Source organism: Nomascus leucogenys, chromosome 16 (assembly GCF_006542625.1).
Source record: "Nomascus leucogenys isolate Asia chromosome 16, Asia_NLE_v1, whole genome shotgun sequence".
NCBI classification, from domain to species: domain Eukaryota; kingdom Metazoa; phylum Chordata; class Mammalia; order Primates; family Hylobatidae; genus Nomascus; species Nomascus leucogenys.
In genome coordinates, this window is record NC_044396.1 from 14,193,927 (window position 1) to 14,208,982 (window position 15,056).

Consider the following 15,056-nt stretch of genomic DNA (forward strand, 5'->3'; position numbering starts at 1 on the left):
CTACCTTTTAACCACCTTTCACCCCTAACACGTATCCTCAGTGCCTGGACAATTGAAACGGGGCACTAAGAAGCATGTACTTGTGTACTGCAATGCACTGCTAAGTGAGAAACAACTGGTTCTAACCTATAAAACCATAATTCTGTTTTTTCTGCACCCACCTCACTCCTTCCATCTGTGGGGGGCTCCATTCCTTGTGTGCTATGTTAACTGCTGGGCTATGTCAATCTTGGTTTCTGCTTCTCAAGGAATCCCTTGCTTATTGGCCACTTAGGCCTCAGGTTTTCTCGATTCCAAAGGAATCATTCTGGTTACATGGAGAGGCCAGGCAGCATGCTGTGTTGATTAAACATGCCGGCTTTGAAATACACAGACGTGAATTTGTTTGGTGTGTGATGCTGGACGTGTTACCCAGCCTCTTTGTGCTGGATAAAATAGAGGATATAATACTTCAGCTTGCTTTGAAGCTTATGTTGGTCAGGTCTCAGCAAGAAACTGACTTCACCCTAGATGTTTCAAATGAATGGATTTCTTACAGAGATTTGAACAAGGGTAAAGCAACAAACAAAGGATGGTGGGGCACCAGGAGACTAGCAACAGTAGAAGTCATTACCCTCCCTAAGGCTGAAAGGACAAAGGAAGAAAATAATGTTACCTGGGCCCACTGAGGCTTGGAATCATGGAAGACAAGCAGTACAGTGTGAGGGTTACAGCTAAGGCCGGAGATGCAGCCCACAGCATGGAGGGAATAAGGAAGAAATATCCCGGCCTCTCTCTCATCCCACCCTCTGATCATCTGCTGGTGTTACCTGTTGGTTGAACTGAAATGGCAATCAGGAGGCAAATGAGCCCTGGGAGCTACAGCCTATAGAGTCTGGCTTCCTGGTCCACAGAGCAGGGCAGGGACAGCCAGAGAAGGGATTGAAGGGCCAGACACTAGCTGGCACAAGGATAAAATGAGAAAATGTACACAGTGTACTTTTCACAGAACCAGGCACATAGGAGGTACACCAGAAACAATGGTTGTGGTTACTGTTAGTATTAGTATGGCTGCAACATCAGTGTGTTTTCTGGTTATGCCTGGAGCCACAGGGCTCTGACTTCATGGTCAACAAGGCCCTGCTTTAATAACCCTCATTCTCTCTGGCCTGCTCAGTCTCACAGCTGTCTCTACTGACACCAGGGCCTTAATGATCCCATCTCTGTTTTCATCAGGCTAAATTAGGCTATTTAACTTATCTACAGGTTTGGAGCAAAGAAAAGTAATTTCTAAGCAAAGTTCTTTGGAGAAAACTATCCTTCTGGGTACCACAGATCCCTTTCCATATGGTCAGTTTCAAAGACTTTCCTTTTTGCTTATCTAATGGACCAGGACTAAATGGCCATGCTAATGTCAATTGCTGCTGCCCTACCATAAAATATGTGCAAATAAGGGTTTAAAAATAATTTTTTTTTTTTTTGAGACGGAGTCTTGCTCTGTTGGCCCAGTCTGGAGGGCAGTGGCGCGATCTCAGCTCACTGCAAGCTCCGCTTCCTGGGTTCATGCCATTCTCCTGTCTCAGCCTCCCCAGGAGCTGGAACTACAGGTGCACGCCGCCACGCCTGGCTAATTTTTTTGTATTTTTAGTAAAGACAGGGTTTCACCGTGTTAGCCAGGATGGTCTCGATCTCCTGACGTTGTGATCTGCCCGCCTCAGCCTCCCAAAGTGCTGGGATTAAAGGCGTGAGCCACCATGCCTGGCCTTTTTTTTTTTTTTTTTTTTTTTTTTTTGAGGCAGAGTCTTGCTCTGTCACCAGGCTGGAGTGCAGTGGCGCAATCTTGGCTCACTGCAGCCTCCACCTTCCAGGTTCAAGTGATTCTCCTGTCTCAGCCTCCCAAGTAGCTGGGATTACAGGTATGCGCCACCATGCCCAACTAATTTTTTTGTATTTTTAGTAGAGATGGGGTTTTGCCACATTGGCCAGGGGGCTCTTGAACTCCTGACCTCAGGTGATTCACCCACCTCAGCCTCCCATAAGCGCTGAGTTTACAGACATGAGCCACCGTGCCCGGCCAAAAATGATTTTTAAAGTCCTTTACCTTGCTACCATTTAGCTCACTGCTGTCTTTCCGGTGCTTTGCTCTCATCCTTGTCACTGGTCCAAAGTATTAGGATCTGGTTCTCCCTGACCCCATTACTGCCTCTGTAATCACTACAGCAATTGCCAATACCATTCTTTCCCTTCCCTCACTTTTCCTGTTTTTCCCAGCTTAGGTCTCTTGTCACATTTCCCATTCTTCTCAGTGTTCACGCTGGAAGGCTGGTCTCTGAGGCAACACTGCCAGCAAATAAAACAGTTCCTGGCATTCAAAAAGACAATCTGGTTCATCACCACAGATGAGATAAAATCTTTAGTTGACTCTTCTTGACTGCTTGTTGCTAGTGCCCAGGGTTTGTAAGTTTCTGAAAGGCTGAATGTGATCACTAACCTCACACTTCAGTATTTGTGCACTTTGAGCATCTGTTACAAGCAGAAAGTCAGTGAACTGGGTATGTTTTAGAAAAGCAGAGAACTGGCTGGGCACAGTGGCTCACGTCTGTAATCCCAGCACTTTGGGAGACCAAGGCAGGCAGATCATCTGAAGTCGGAAGTTTGAGACCAGCCTGACCAATATGGAGAAACCCTGTCTCTACTAAAAATACAAAATTAGCCGGGTGTAGTGGCACATGCCTGTAATTCCAGCTACTCGGAAGGCTGAGGCAGGAGAATCGCTTGAACCCAGGAGGCGGTTGTAATGAGCCTAGATTGCACCATTGCACTCCAGCCTAGGCAAGAAGAGTGAAGCTCTGTCTCAAAAAGAAAAAAAAAAAAGAAAAGAAAGAAAAGCAGAGAACTCATGAGTTTGGGCAGGATCCTAGATGGAAAACTGTCTCCTCCACCCGCCTTTGGGTAGGGGTAGTAAGATAAACCAAGATGAAACATCCAGTCCTTTTGGAGCTGGGTACCTGATACTCACAAATAGCAGCTACAGTTCCTGGTGGACCCTCAAAGGAACGCTTCTCTCATTCTGTGCATAGGGAGCTTCTGAGAGTCAAGGGTTGGATGGGGACCATTTGTGAACCTAAATATTGACTAAATAACTGAGCCTAAATTGTGTGGACCTTAATATACATGCATTGGATAATCTTTTATTTTCTTTTTTTTTTCTTGAGACGGAGTGTTGCTCTGTCACCCAGGCTGGAGTACAGTGGTGCGATCTTGGCTCACTGCAAGCTCCGCCTCCCGGGTTCATGCCATTCTCCTGCCTCAGCCTCCCAAGTGCCTCCCACTACAGGCACCCACCACCACACCCGGCTAATTTTTTGTATTTTTAGTAAAGACGGGGTTTCACCGTGTTAGCCAGGATGGTCTCCATCTCCTGACCTTGTGATCTGCCTGCCTTGGCCTCCCAAAGTGCTGGGATTACAGGTGTGAGCCACCATGCCCGGCCATGGATAACCATTTTTAATGGCATATGGAGTACACAAATTTCATCATTCCTAATATATTTGTTCTGAAGACTTGTAATTTGAGAGCTATTTAGAAAACAACGCTATACATTATGATTCAATCCAGGGTTATAAACTGCATTGTCATAAGAACTGGACAGACAGGATTTAATAGGATTAAGCTTGGCTTTTAAAGTACATTCTGAAAGGAAAAAAGGAAATGATTTTCATACTGTAACAAGCCAATTCTGATGCCATTAAAACGTCTTCATTTATTCAGCTTGTTTAGGTAGTAAAGGCACCACTGCATCAATTTTAACAGAACGTAGCTTTTGAAGGTCTGAAAAACTCTACAATGAATAGCTATTGCTCTAGTATTTATGAAAAAAGTCAGAATTAAATATGTCAACCTATAGAGAGGATAACAGTTACCTAGATCCTCTTGCTATACCCAAGGACAAACGAATAACCCACATTCAGGTATGTGTTTGACTAGTGAACATGGAAGCTCATTCTAAGCAGTGTTAACTTTGTTTAATGAAAAAAGAAATACTCAAGTCAGTCATCCCATCCCCAACAGTCAGCACTTCATCCTCTTCCTTTCTCATCCCTAGTCATAGCTATGGCCAATGCAGTGATAAACCCAAACCATCAAAAACCAAGCTAGATGAGCTTAGGAGGTTGAGGTTGTAATAAGCTGTGATCACACCACTACACTCCAGCCTGGGTGACAGAGTGAGACTCTTGTCTCTTAAAAAACAGACAAAACATCCACCAAGGTATAATTTGCCATTTTCTCAATTTGTCATTAACATAATCATCTACGAAGCTTAATGAACTCAACAAAGCTCCCAGTGGGAGAGGAACACAGAGGCCAATAGCAAAGGGCCACACCTTAATCCCACCGAACTTTTCAGCATGAAAAATTCCCACTTGTTTTAAGGGCATTAAGGGTCCTATCATCAAAGCTTTAACATAAAACTTACCTGTAATCATTATTTGCAAAGTTAAAGCTACACCTTAACCAAACAGCATTTCTGAGAATTATTAATCTAAAATTTATCTTTAAAGGGGGGCAGGGGGAGACTGACAACATCCATCAATAGAGAATGGATAAATTGTGATACATTCAAACACTGGAATGCTACTCAGTAATAAGGAACACACTATGAATACAATCAACAACATAAGTGAATCTCCAAAAATTGAGCAAAAGTAAAACATAAAAAGTACATATGTGGGCCAGGTGCAGTGGCTTATGCCTGTGATCCCAGTACTTTGGGAGGCTGATGTGGGCATATCACTTGAGGTCAGGAGTTTGAGACCAGCCTGGCTAACATGGTGAAATCCCATCTCCACCAAAAATACAAAAGTTAACCAGGTGTGGTGGCACATGCTTGTAGTCCCAGCTACTCGGGAGGCTGAGGCAGGAGGATTGCCCAAACCCAGGAGGTGGAGGCTGCAGTGAGCTGAGATCATGCACTCCAGCCAGGGCGACAGAGCAAGACTGTCTGAAAAAAAAAAAAAAAAAAGTACATGTATAATTTATATAAATTTCTAGAAGCAAAATTACAGTGAGAGAAGTGGAACGATAGTTATGGGGGGAGGGATTAACTGGAAAGGGGCATACGGAATTTTCTGAAGGAAAAGTTTTATATCTTTATTGGGGTGTTACCAAATGTTACATCACAAATTTTAAATCTGTGCATTTTGTTTAAATTATATCTCAATTTTGGCCGGGCGTGGTGGCTCACACCTGTAATCCAAACACTTTGGGAGGCCAAGGCGGGTGGATCACAAGGTCAGGAGTTCAAGACCAGCCTGACCAATATGGTGAAACCCCATCTCTACTAAAAATACAAAAATTAGCCAGGCGTGGTGGCACGCACCTGTAGTCCCAGCTACTTGGGAGGCTGAGGCAGAAGAACTGCTTGAACCCAGGAGGCAGAGACTGCAGTAAGATGAGATCGCGCCACCGCACTCCAGCCTGGGTGACAGAGCGAGACTCCATCTCAAAAAAAAAAAAAAAAAAAAAAAAATTTTACCTCAATTTTAACAAATTTGAAGTACTATGTATCTACTGGGTCCTAAAGTTAAATATAATCTACCATGCATAGGAAGCATCTAATCAATCTTGTTATTAAAAACCAACACAGGACATTCAGAAAGCAGATATGAAGCTTTAATTCACCCTGGGCATTTCTCCAACCATTCTGTACATTAAACTTTCATGTCTTCACACATATACATCTTTTATAAGACAGTTTTCTCACCAATATGGTACTCTGTACCATACCAACATTCCATTTAACTAGTTAAGGGTGTATTATATAACATGAACCACTGATTAAATATAAATACAGAAGTTGAATACATAGGTTAGAAAGTTTAAATTTTAAAAAAATTTAAGAAAGGCTAAATACCATGAAAGTTTACATGTATTCTTTAATTCTAGACACCGTGTAACAGTGACAACCAATTACAATAAAATCACAATTGCTTTTAGATGACAGTACTTTCAGATTTCTAATACCCAATTACTTTCATTTCCACAATGTCAACTCCATGCTGCATTTTCATTTCTACAGAGTAGACCAGCTTCCAGACTGCAGACCAAGTTTCTTGTGTAATAATACTACTATCTTGATCATGACCACAGGAAACCAATTTTATATTCCCTGTACTATAGAGATGAGACATTATTTGGTGTACAATATGAAACTCTTTAGTGGTGGTGTTCAAGAACATTCAAATAGTAGCTGAAAATAGGGTTTGCTAGAGCAGTCCACATATTTCATTAAAACAAAAAGGCCCAGTCAAAACATTTAGAAATAAATATATAGTACAGCCTTTCCCTCTCCCAAATACTGCCCGGGAAAAAAGTTCCAAGCTGACTTCAAAAAAAAAAAAAACACACACACAAATAAAAACACCTCAAAAAATAAACATTATATGATATTCTGAGCAGCAATCTTCCTGAGTCTATTTTCAATTTAAACAAATTCTGCAGCCAATAGTACACTGATTCAGTATCCACAGTCCAGAAGGAGTCCTTGAACATCTAGTTCATATCCCCCCAAAATGTGAAAAGACTCCTAAACACCCAAGTTATTACACAATGGGAAGCTGATATTGGCTTGTATTAAAATCCAGGTGAATATCAAACATAATCACAGCCATTTTTTTAACAGTGATGCTAGAATAAGTGATGAAAATATGTGCACAGCTGTATACAGATCACTATTAAACACAGGAACAAAATGCCATTTGATGCATATCAAATAAGCTCCCAAAAAGCCAATTTGAATATATTTATTTCATTTACATTGATACAGTATTAGAAGAGAATGAATATAATTATGGAGACTGCTGCAAACATTTGATGCCACTAAGTGAGTGTTCTATTAAGCATCAGGCATGCACAGTAGTTACCTTTTAAAGTTTCTCATGTATATATCTTAACACATATATCTTAAGCTACAATATGTTTAAAGCATTTAGTCATTTTAAACCCAAATATTTTAATTGACCTATGTCTAAATGGAGAAAAACAAAAACTTTCTCCTGTCTCAATACCCGATGGCAATATTAAATCTTATTCCCCAAACTGATATTTAAACTTATTTTATTTATGTCATCTTTAAAATTCCAAAAATAATGAAAAGTCTTATCACTACTAAATAAGAAGTACGATCCCCCGGCAGCAGTCTACCCACCACACACTTATGGCATGCCAAGCCTTTGGGGATTACAAAAGAGTGATGTGCTGGTGGCTACAGATGACAATAATTGAAGAGATCAGTCTCTTCTTTTTATTCTGGATCTCCTTATTTTAAACTAAAGCTTTTCATTAATACAAATAAAAAAATCTTTTTTTCTTTATTTAACTTCAATAGAAGAGTAGATAAAACTAAAAACCCTTATTGTCTCCAACTGTGTGGCAAAATAGAAAATGTTTCAATTACATTAGGAAATCGGGTGAATAACGAGTATAGTTATTCCACTTAAGAAGCATTCCAGTCAAATAATCACAAAAACAAATTCAGATTGCTTGGATCTTGGTCATTTATGGCTTGAAGAACTGGATTTGAAAACCACTTCAGGCTAAAATAAATGTATACGAATAATGCATAGACTGTGTACCTAGAAAATCATGCAATAAATATATGTTCTCATGTACACTGGCATCTCAGTGAAGAAAGGGGTCTGCAGGTGTGAACAGTACTGTTTCTTCACTTTAACCAAGAGACTACACACAATAAGATACTTGCTTTTGGCCTATTCAAGATCTTATTTGCCACGTCATCCTAATTTTCTCAGGTTGGTAAAAGAAGCCAATGTTTCAAGACACCTGTGATAAAGAAGTGACTTGCTTCAAGTGCAGGTGCCATGAAATCTGAGCTAGGCAGAACCAGACTCTCCTGACCCTGCCACCCTGCTGCAGTCAATTTGGAGTACCTGACTAGCTAGAATATCAAAAGGGTAAATGCTTAGAACGACCAACTGGAAATGTTTATTACAGTAGTATCTTTTTAAAAAATCTGCCCTTTAAATGTGTATCATTTGAGAACTGCCAGTGAAAGAGCCACTCACTATTCTTGGTTTTGATATGCCCCTACGACATGAGAATTGAACTGAACTACAATGATTGTAATGTCATCTCTGTACATTCGAGCAAGCTCTTCAGGAAGACTAAGCATTTTAGAGAGGCGCTCATGATCAACAGTCCCAAACTCGTTGTTGCCCACAGCGTGGCGAATGAGATGGGTTGCTGCGTTCTGATCCTCAAATACCGAGGACATTTTGGTTCTCCTTTCTGTTAAAAGGCCATGCATCTGTCCCAGAGTCACCTTGTAGCCACCAACAGCTATTGGCTGTTGGTGATGCATGCCAGTTAGGTACTCACCCACAATCCTAACCACATCCTGCCTATGCATAGTCTCCCACAACCCATCAGTAGCCAACACCAGAAACTTATCCTGTGGCCTTAATCGGTGGTAAGTTACCTCTGGCTCAGCAGTGAGATAAGGAGGTGTGTGATAATTAGGAGGAATAAACTTGGTATATTCATTGTCATTCAACTGGTCTGGGCCAGATTCTATCACTCTCTTTTGAAGGTCAATGCTCCATTTGAACTTTACATCTCCAAATGCCCTAAATGGCATCAGCAAGCCAAGCAGCCGATCCTGTTTCACGACACTCTTGGCCTCACTCTTTGGATGTTCCAATTTCAGTCGTTCTAGTTCTCTTTCATTTTGAGCATTGTGGTCATTAGACAGCGTGACTGCTGACCATGAGCCGTCCTCTTCCTGCACACCCAGCATGGCTCTGCTATCGCCAGTATTGGCCACATGAAGGTCAACACCATCCACATGGGCCACACAAGCAGTGGCTCCAGAAAATGCCACTCGAAGCACCAGGTAGTTGAGAAAGGAATTAGGATCACCAACTTGTGCCTCCAAGGAGATGTCACTATCAAGCCTCTTGAAGGCATTAATTAGAGCCTCCTTAACATCAATATCAGTTGACTCACCAGTGTTGAGGTCTATAAGCTCTTGCCAGTAAGTCCTCAAGCTGTTAAAGTACAATTTGGATGCCTCCTTACTGAAGTAATCATTGGGGTGCTTGTGCCACTGGAGAATGGGTAGCAGTGCCCGGCCACTCTCCACTGCATTTTCAATCTCTAGCAAAGTCTCATGGGGTAACAAAGAGACAGCAATATAATAAAAGAGTCTTTCACTGACTGCCTGGGAACAAGCACAACCTGCATGGCCATCAAAAACCCCCAAAAGCATCCCTCTGGTCTGCAAGCAGGTTGCTGCACTTCTCCGGTCCTCAATGGGTGCATTTGCAGGCAGCTGATTGCTGTCAAATCCAAGGATAGAACTGACATTTTTGCCATCAAATTCTGGCACTTTGAAACTGTATTCATTAGCTTTAAGGATGCTATTGACTTGTGGAGGTGTGAGGTAAAATTTCTGTGGTGTGGAAGCATATCTCCTTCCTTGGGTGTACTGCCACCAGTTCTCCTTTGGCCTGCAAAAGGTAGCATATGCTGGATGAGGTGTGTATCTCAGTCGACTCTGAGGTATGTATGATGAGGAACAACAGAGATGTTTGTGGTGGCAGTAACATGCAGTGCCATAGATCCTGCTCAGTTCACAGTTACGGATGAGAGGAAAAAACAGTTGAGTTGGTGCTGGCATGGCATCAGAGAACAGTGGCAGGCTGGAACTTCTGACTGGGATTCCTAGACAGCAAATTAGACAGATGTACACAAAGAAAAGAGTTACATTTCAGGATACTTAATCTAGCTTTGCCTTTATAACAAATATTAAGCAAGTCAATCTACATGTTAAGCCTTTGCTAGAAGGTACTACATTTTATACACACATCATGTACTATTTCTACAGGGTTTATTCTGGCAGGCACAACTTCCAATCATTCGTGGAACCACGATTGAACTCCTGGCTCCTATACTCAAACTTCAATTTTCTCTTTTCTTTGTCCTTCTTTGTGCAGTACAAACTGTGCAGAATGTACAACAGATTTGGCTGGGGAAAGCTGAGGAGATGAAGGTTATATAACATTATGCAGTAGCCGTCTACCTGACCAATCATCCTTCTCCCTCCCTATCCTTAAAAAATGCCTTGAAATCTCCCATTTTACACAGGGACTTCTTCCATTTATGAAGCCCCTTTACATATACCTGTGGTCAATTTTTGGCATGATTACACATGGCTATGACCAGAAGTGTTAAGATGCAGCCAAACATATGTGTATTTACGAATTACTTGTACATCATATACATATATGACTACAGTAATATGCATTGTAACATATACAGAAAAATTTCTACATAATTAAATAAAAAAAGAAATTCCAGTATTTCTCTCCTGTACCCCAGTAGATGGTCTTGCAAAACTTGCTTCTGTAGACCACTGTGGCAATTTGCCAGGCTAACGGGGATAGGTCTGCCACCAACTCCCAAATAATCTTGGAAAAGTCAGCTCACATCTTTGAGTCTCACTCTTCTAACCTGTAAAGGAACACAACAGAGCAGATGCTATCTAAGGCTCTTCTAGGATTCATGCCTTTATGCTTATGGAAGTGAGGCTTTTAAATAAAATTCAGGTTTCATTTATTCACTGTTGAATTCTACCGTGTCCTTCATGATTTAAAAAAAAAAAAAAAGTTTAAGTATTGCAGCTCTAAAGCTTTGTTAGTAACATAAATGGTTTCAGCCCTAGAACTTAATTTACCTACTAACAATGTTCCCTGCTTAGCAGCTATAAAGAAAACCCATAGAAGTATTTTCATCTACTATGGATCCAAAGTAGAATTAACACCCAGAAAAATGTTTTCTTGGATATGGTAATCACTCTGATTTGATCATTACACAATGTCTACCAATATATACATGCACTGAAACATCACATTGTACCCCATAAATATATAACATTATGTGTCAATTGTAAATTAAAAATAAATTTTAAAAGACCAAAAATGTTTTCTCTCACATTAAAAAAAAAAAAAAAAAGGTATTTACTTGCTCCAGGGAAGCAGTATAGTCAAATAATAGTCTAAGGTTTGGATTGAAAAGGTACAGCAATATAATTACAAACTTAAAAAAAATCCTATCACTCACTATATGCACTGAAAATAATTTCTGGGCATTTATTTGGGAAGTTTAATGAATATATCATTAATCTAGATAATTTAGGCGAGAAAAAAATCCCTCTTCTTCCTCAATAACATATATTTTCTCTGAATTCTTGAGATACTGCTTCAAAATAGTCATTTGTACTATAAAGAAACACTTTGGAAATACTTTAAATAAACAAATGCAATAAACAAAAGGGAACACGGAAAATAAAACCATCTGAGTTAATAGCAACTATTCCTTCCCACGACTAAACAAATATCATAGCAAGTGTTAGCTATATATTATTTTCATGTACCTTTTTTGAAGAGTAATTTGAGAAAAAGTGATAAATCGGGGTAGAGAGAAGAAAACTAAACACTGATAATCACTGATTCTTGTTTGTTTCTGTAATATGCAAGGCATAAGCCAGCCACACAGATTCTCTTCTGCAAGTAGTAGAAAGTACCATCATTTTAACTGCACTATCTAAGAAGGGATTTGTTTACGAAAATGAAGACAAGATCAGGCAATAGAAAGTAATGGCTAAAATTTTGGAAATAAGAATCCGTAACTAAAAAAGCATTGTGAAATGCACTAATGAAAAACAGAAATTCCAGAAAAACAGGAATCCATCAGGAGTAACCATTTAAATAAAAGCAATTCAAACTGAATACCTGAAAGTCATCCAGAGGTTAAGTGTACATGACTGAGCCAGAAGATGTGCTCAATGTTGGGCCACATGACAGTGGCTTCCATACTTAAACCGTATCTCTTTTTAGGTTTGCATGCAGAAAGCGTATCAACTCATTTTGTGCTTTGTATAAAGGTTTTCTATCATTAAAAATGTAAACTAATGTAATCTTAATGAATTTTTCTTCATAATTTTATGACTGCATTTGCTCTTTCTTTAAAACTTAAGAATCTTACAGAAAAAAACAATGAAAATGTGCCTGTAGGGAACGTAAATTGACTCAAAATACTATTTGTGTGTGGGGGGAGGGAGGGTTGATAGATGCATAACAGGGTTTGATTGTTTAATTAAGGAATAACAAGTCCAGGAAACCTGCACTTTCCTTAAATTCCTTTGCTTCGACATTTTTTTTTGCGGGGGGGGGGGGCGGCGGGGGGAGGAGTTTTGCTCTTGTTGCCCAGGCTGAAGTGCAATGGCGTGATCTCAGCTCGTCGCAACCTCTGCCTCCCGGGTTCAAGCGATTCTCCTGCCCGGCTAATTGTGTATTTTCAGTAGAGACGGGGTTTCACCATGTTGGTCAGGTTGGTCTCGAACTCCTGACCTCAGGCCATCCACCCGCCTCAGCCTCCCAAAGTGCTGGGATTACAGGCGTGAGCCACTGCACCCAGCTTGGTTTGACATCTTTTCTACTTTTGTAATTGACTGCAAAATGAATGAAATCTAGTGACAAAAAGCTAATGATTCACACAGCAGGTGCTTTTAATAATACTTATGTTCAAACATCAAACAAATTCTCCACTACATTTTTCCCTTCAAGGCAAAAGTTCTTCAGATTAAAAACAAAAAAATGAGAGAGTGAATTTTATTGACTCTATCTTTCAGTTATGCAGAGGCTTAGCACATGGACTGAGATTATATCCCAATGCCCCAACTTCCAACGTGCCTTCAAAAGACAAAATTCCTAGGGAAGTTGGAATTTATGAAAACTGTGCTATGATTAATGAGCGTTCTATCCGCATCGGTACAAGTGATACATTCTCTCCATCAGATCAGATACCCTTGGGAGTCAAAGTACTTTCAAATGCTTTCATAAATAAGTAAGCAATGAAAAACTCTTAATATCCTTCAGAATATCCACTGATTCAACAACAAGAAAACCCTCTACATCATAACTTTTGCTGACAAGCTTGTTAAATTAGTGTAGAAGGCTCTTGATCAGGCAGTAAGAACAGCATCCAGGTACAACTGTTGGTAAAACAGAGCAGTGTCAAATTTGCAAGTTATTCCTGATCACAATTTTCACGGAAAAGTTCCTATTCCATGATCTAGACTCAGCCACGTTGTATGCAGCATATTCATCCCAGGCAGATTTGGCTGATTTTGCCAATGACTAATAAAGAAAGATGCACTGCAACCAGAAACAGGAAAGAGACCCGTCCATTCTTACTGATGTGCTTAGCAGAGCCTGTGCAAAGACATTTTTTCCACTCCATCAATAGACCCACGGACCAAATTAATTAGCAAATGCTATTAAGGCACCGACTCCGGAGCCCTTTAGCTTTGCAAAGCTTCTGATGTAAATGAAAAAGAAAAGCTATGCTAATCATTTAATGTGTCAGAACCCCAGTTTATGTAATCCGATTGCATTAAACACTCTACAAAAAGACCATCCGCGATTTTTCAACATTTTTCTGGAAATGCCTAGCCATTTCACAGCTCCTGCTATCTTTTTACATAAATGAATGATACGAAGCACCATGCCAGTACTTGTTTGATTAGTTTCCTTTGTCGCTACCTGAAAAATTGTACTCACAAAGGCATCAAAGCTATCCCAATCCAAGACGCCTTTGTCCCTTTTTCCAATCTATCTCATCCTTTAATACCACGCTGATCCATCTAAAACCATCCATACACAAAAATCTGTCACCATCCTTCCTGGGTACCCAACGCAGGTAGTTAAGTGAATACCTACCAATTCGTCTGGGCCCGGGACACACACACATTCTCCTGTCATCACAACACGGAGCCGACAACATCCACAACCCGCGCGGGCAGCAGCAGCGACAGCAGCACCGGCCCATTGAAAGCAAGGCAGAGATGCTCATTAGAGGAGGCGGCGGCGGGGAGGCGGGAGCGGAGGAGGGGCGAGGTCTCGCTCCAGCCCGGTGAATGGGCTGGGAGGTGGGGGGAAGAGGATGGAGGAGGGATAAAGGGGTGGAGAGAACAAGGAAGCCAACCAAACCAACCCACCCCGCTGGGGGAGGCAGAGCCAAGCCCAAGGCAGCGGGGCCCAGGCGCGAGCAGGGGCGCGCCCCGAGGGCCAGCCCCTCCATCCAGCCGAGGCGCGAAGCCCATGGACTGCAGCCCCGCCCGGCCCGGCCCCGCCCCACGGGTGCCCGTTTCAGTCCAGACGAACAGGGGACGGCCGGCGTCAGGCTGCCAGCGGGGCCAGCCCGGACCCGGGGTGCGTCAGGGAGACCCTCAGGCAGTGCCGCAGCCCTACAGCCTCCCTACAGCTCACTCTGCCGCGGGCCCCGCGGCGCCCTTCCTGCTGACAGCCGGAGCGCAGGGGCCGGAAGACGCTAGGGCTGCACGGCGGCCCCGCCCCCGTCCCCAGCCCGCCGACGGCCCCCAGCGCCGCCGCGCCCGCCCCACAGCCCCGACGCCCGGCGCGCACCTGGCGCTCCAGGGCTCGTCCCGCCCTCCGCACGCCCGGCGCCCCCTCACAACTTTGGACGGGTGGAGGATCCCGGATGGGGCGGCTCGTGGCAGGGAGTAGGGAATACGAACCGGGTACGGCAGGAGACCAAACGATTCTTCCCGACGAGGAGGGGGCGACAACGACGCCACCGCTCAGCGCGCTTTCCACGCAGCCCCGTGCAGCTCCCGGAGCGCGAGCCCTCACCCCCGGCCGGCCCACTCTGCTCCCCTACCCTGCGGGGCCACCACCCTGCCCCGCCCGCACGTTCGGGCCGGAGTGCTTCCCGCCTCCCGATTGGCTGCGCAGTGACGAGTGGGCGGGGAGGCGGAGAGGGCTGCGGCCGGGGGTGGGGCGGGGGCGGAAGAGGAGCGCGCTGCCCGCCAGCTTTGTGACGTCACGGGGGTCAGACAATCCCTTCCATTCGGCGCGAGCCGCCCATTGGTTCCCTGGGCCCGCCTCACGTGACCCCTCCCTCTAGCGAGTGGAAGGTGTGGCTGCGTGGCGCTAAGGAGCGGTGGTCTGCGGAGCTGGGCGGCGTTGGCGGAGCAG

The 15,056-nt window shown here is 43.0% G+C and overlaps 1 protein-coding gene across 5 annotated transcripts; it reads right to left on the minus strand.

Annotated features, from left to right (window-relative positions):
• Window positions 1–5,630: 5,630 nt before the first annotated feature.
• PDP1 (pyruvate dehyrogenase phosphatase catalytic subunit 1) lies at window positions 5,631–14,866 on the minus strand. Of its 5 annotated transcripts, none has more exons than XM_030795190.1 (3): window positions 14,597–14,761; window positions 13,779–13,813; window positions 5,631–9,720 (listed from the first exon to the last, which is right to left on the minus strand). In XM_030795190.1, exons 2-3 carry the CDS (start codon window positions 13,807–13,809, stop codon window positions 8,063–8,065), a joined length of 1,689 nt encoding a protein of 562 aa, XP_030651050.1. In that variant the 5' UTR covers window positions 13,810–13,813; window positions 14,597–14,761; the 3' UTR covers window positions 5,631–8,062. The 5 variants fall into 5 exon arrangements, with proteins under 5 accessions (XP_030651050.1, XP_030651046.1, XP_030651047.1 ...); XM_030795186.1 differs by lacking the exon at window positions 14,597–14,761 and adding an exon at window positions 14,057–14,204; XM_030795187.1 differs by lacking the exon at window positions 13,779–13,813 and having other exon boundaries at window positions 14,597–14,866.
• Window positions 14,867–15,056: the final 190 nt, after the last annotated feature.

Bases quoted from the DNA above. Each gene is read 5' to 3' on its own strand.
- PDP1 (XM_003268310.4), bottom strand. From the start codon at position 13,911: ATGAGCATCTCTGCCTTGCTTTCAATGGGCCGGTGCTGCTGTCGCTGC. The intron at 9,721-13,778 runs GTAGGTATTCAC...TTTGCTGTCTAG, and splicing joins TCCCGGGCCCAGACGAATTG to GAATCCCAGTCAGAAGTTCC.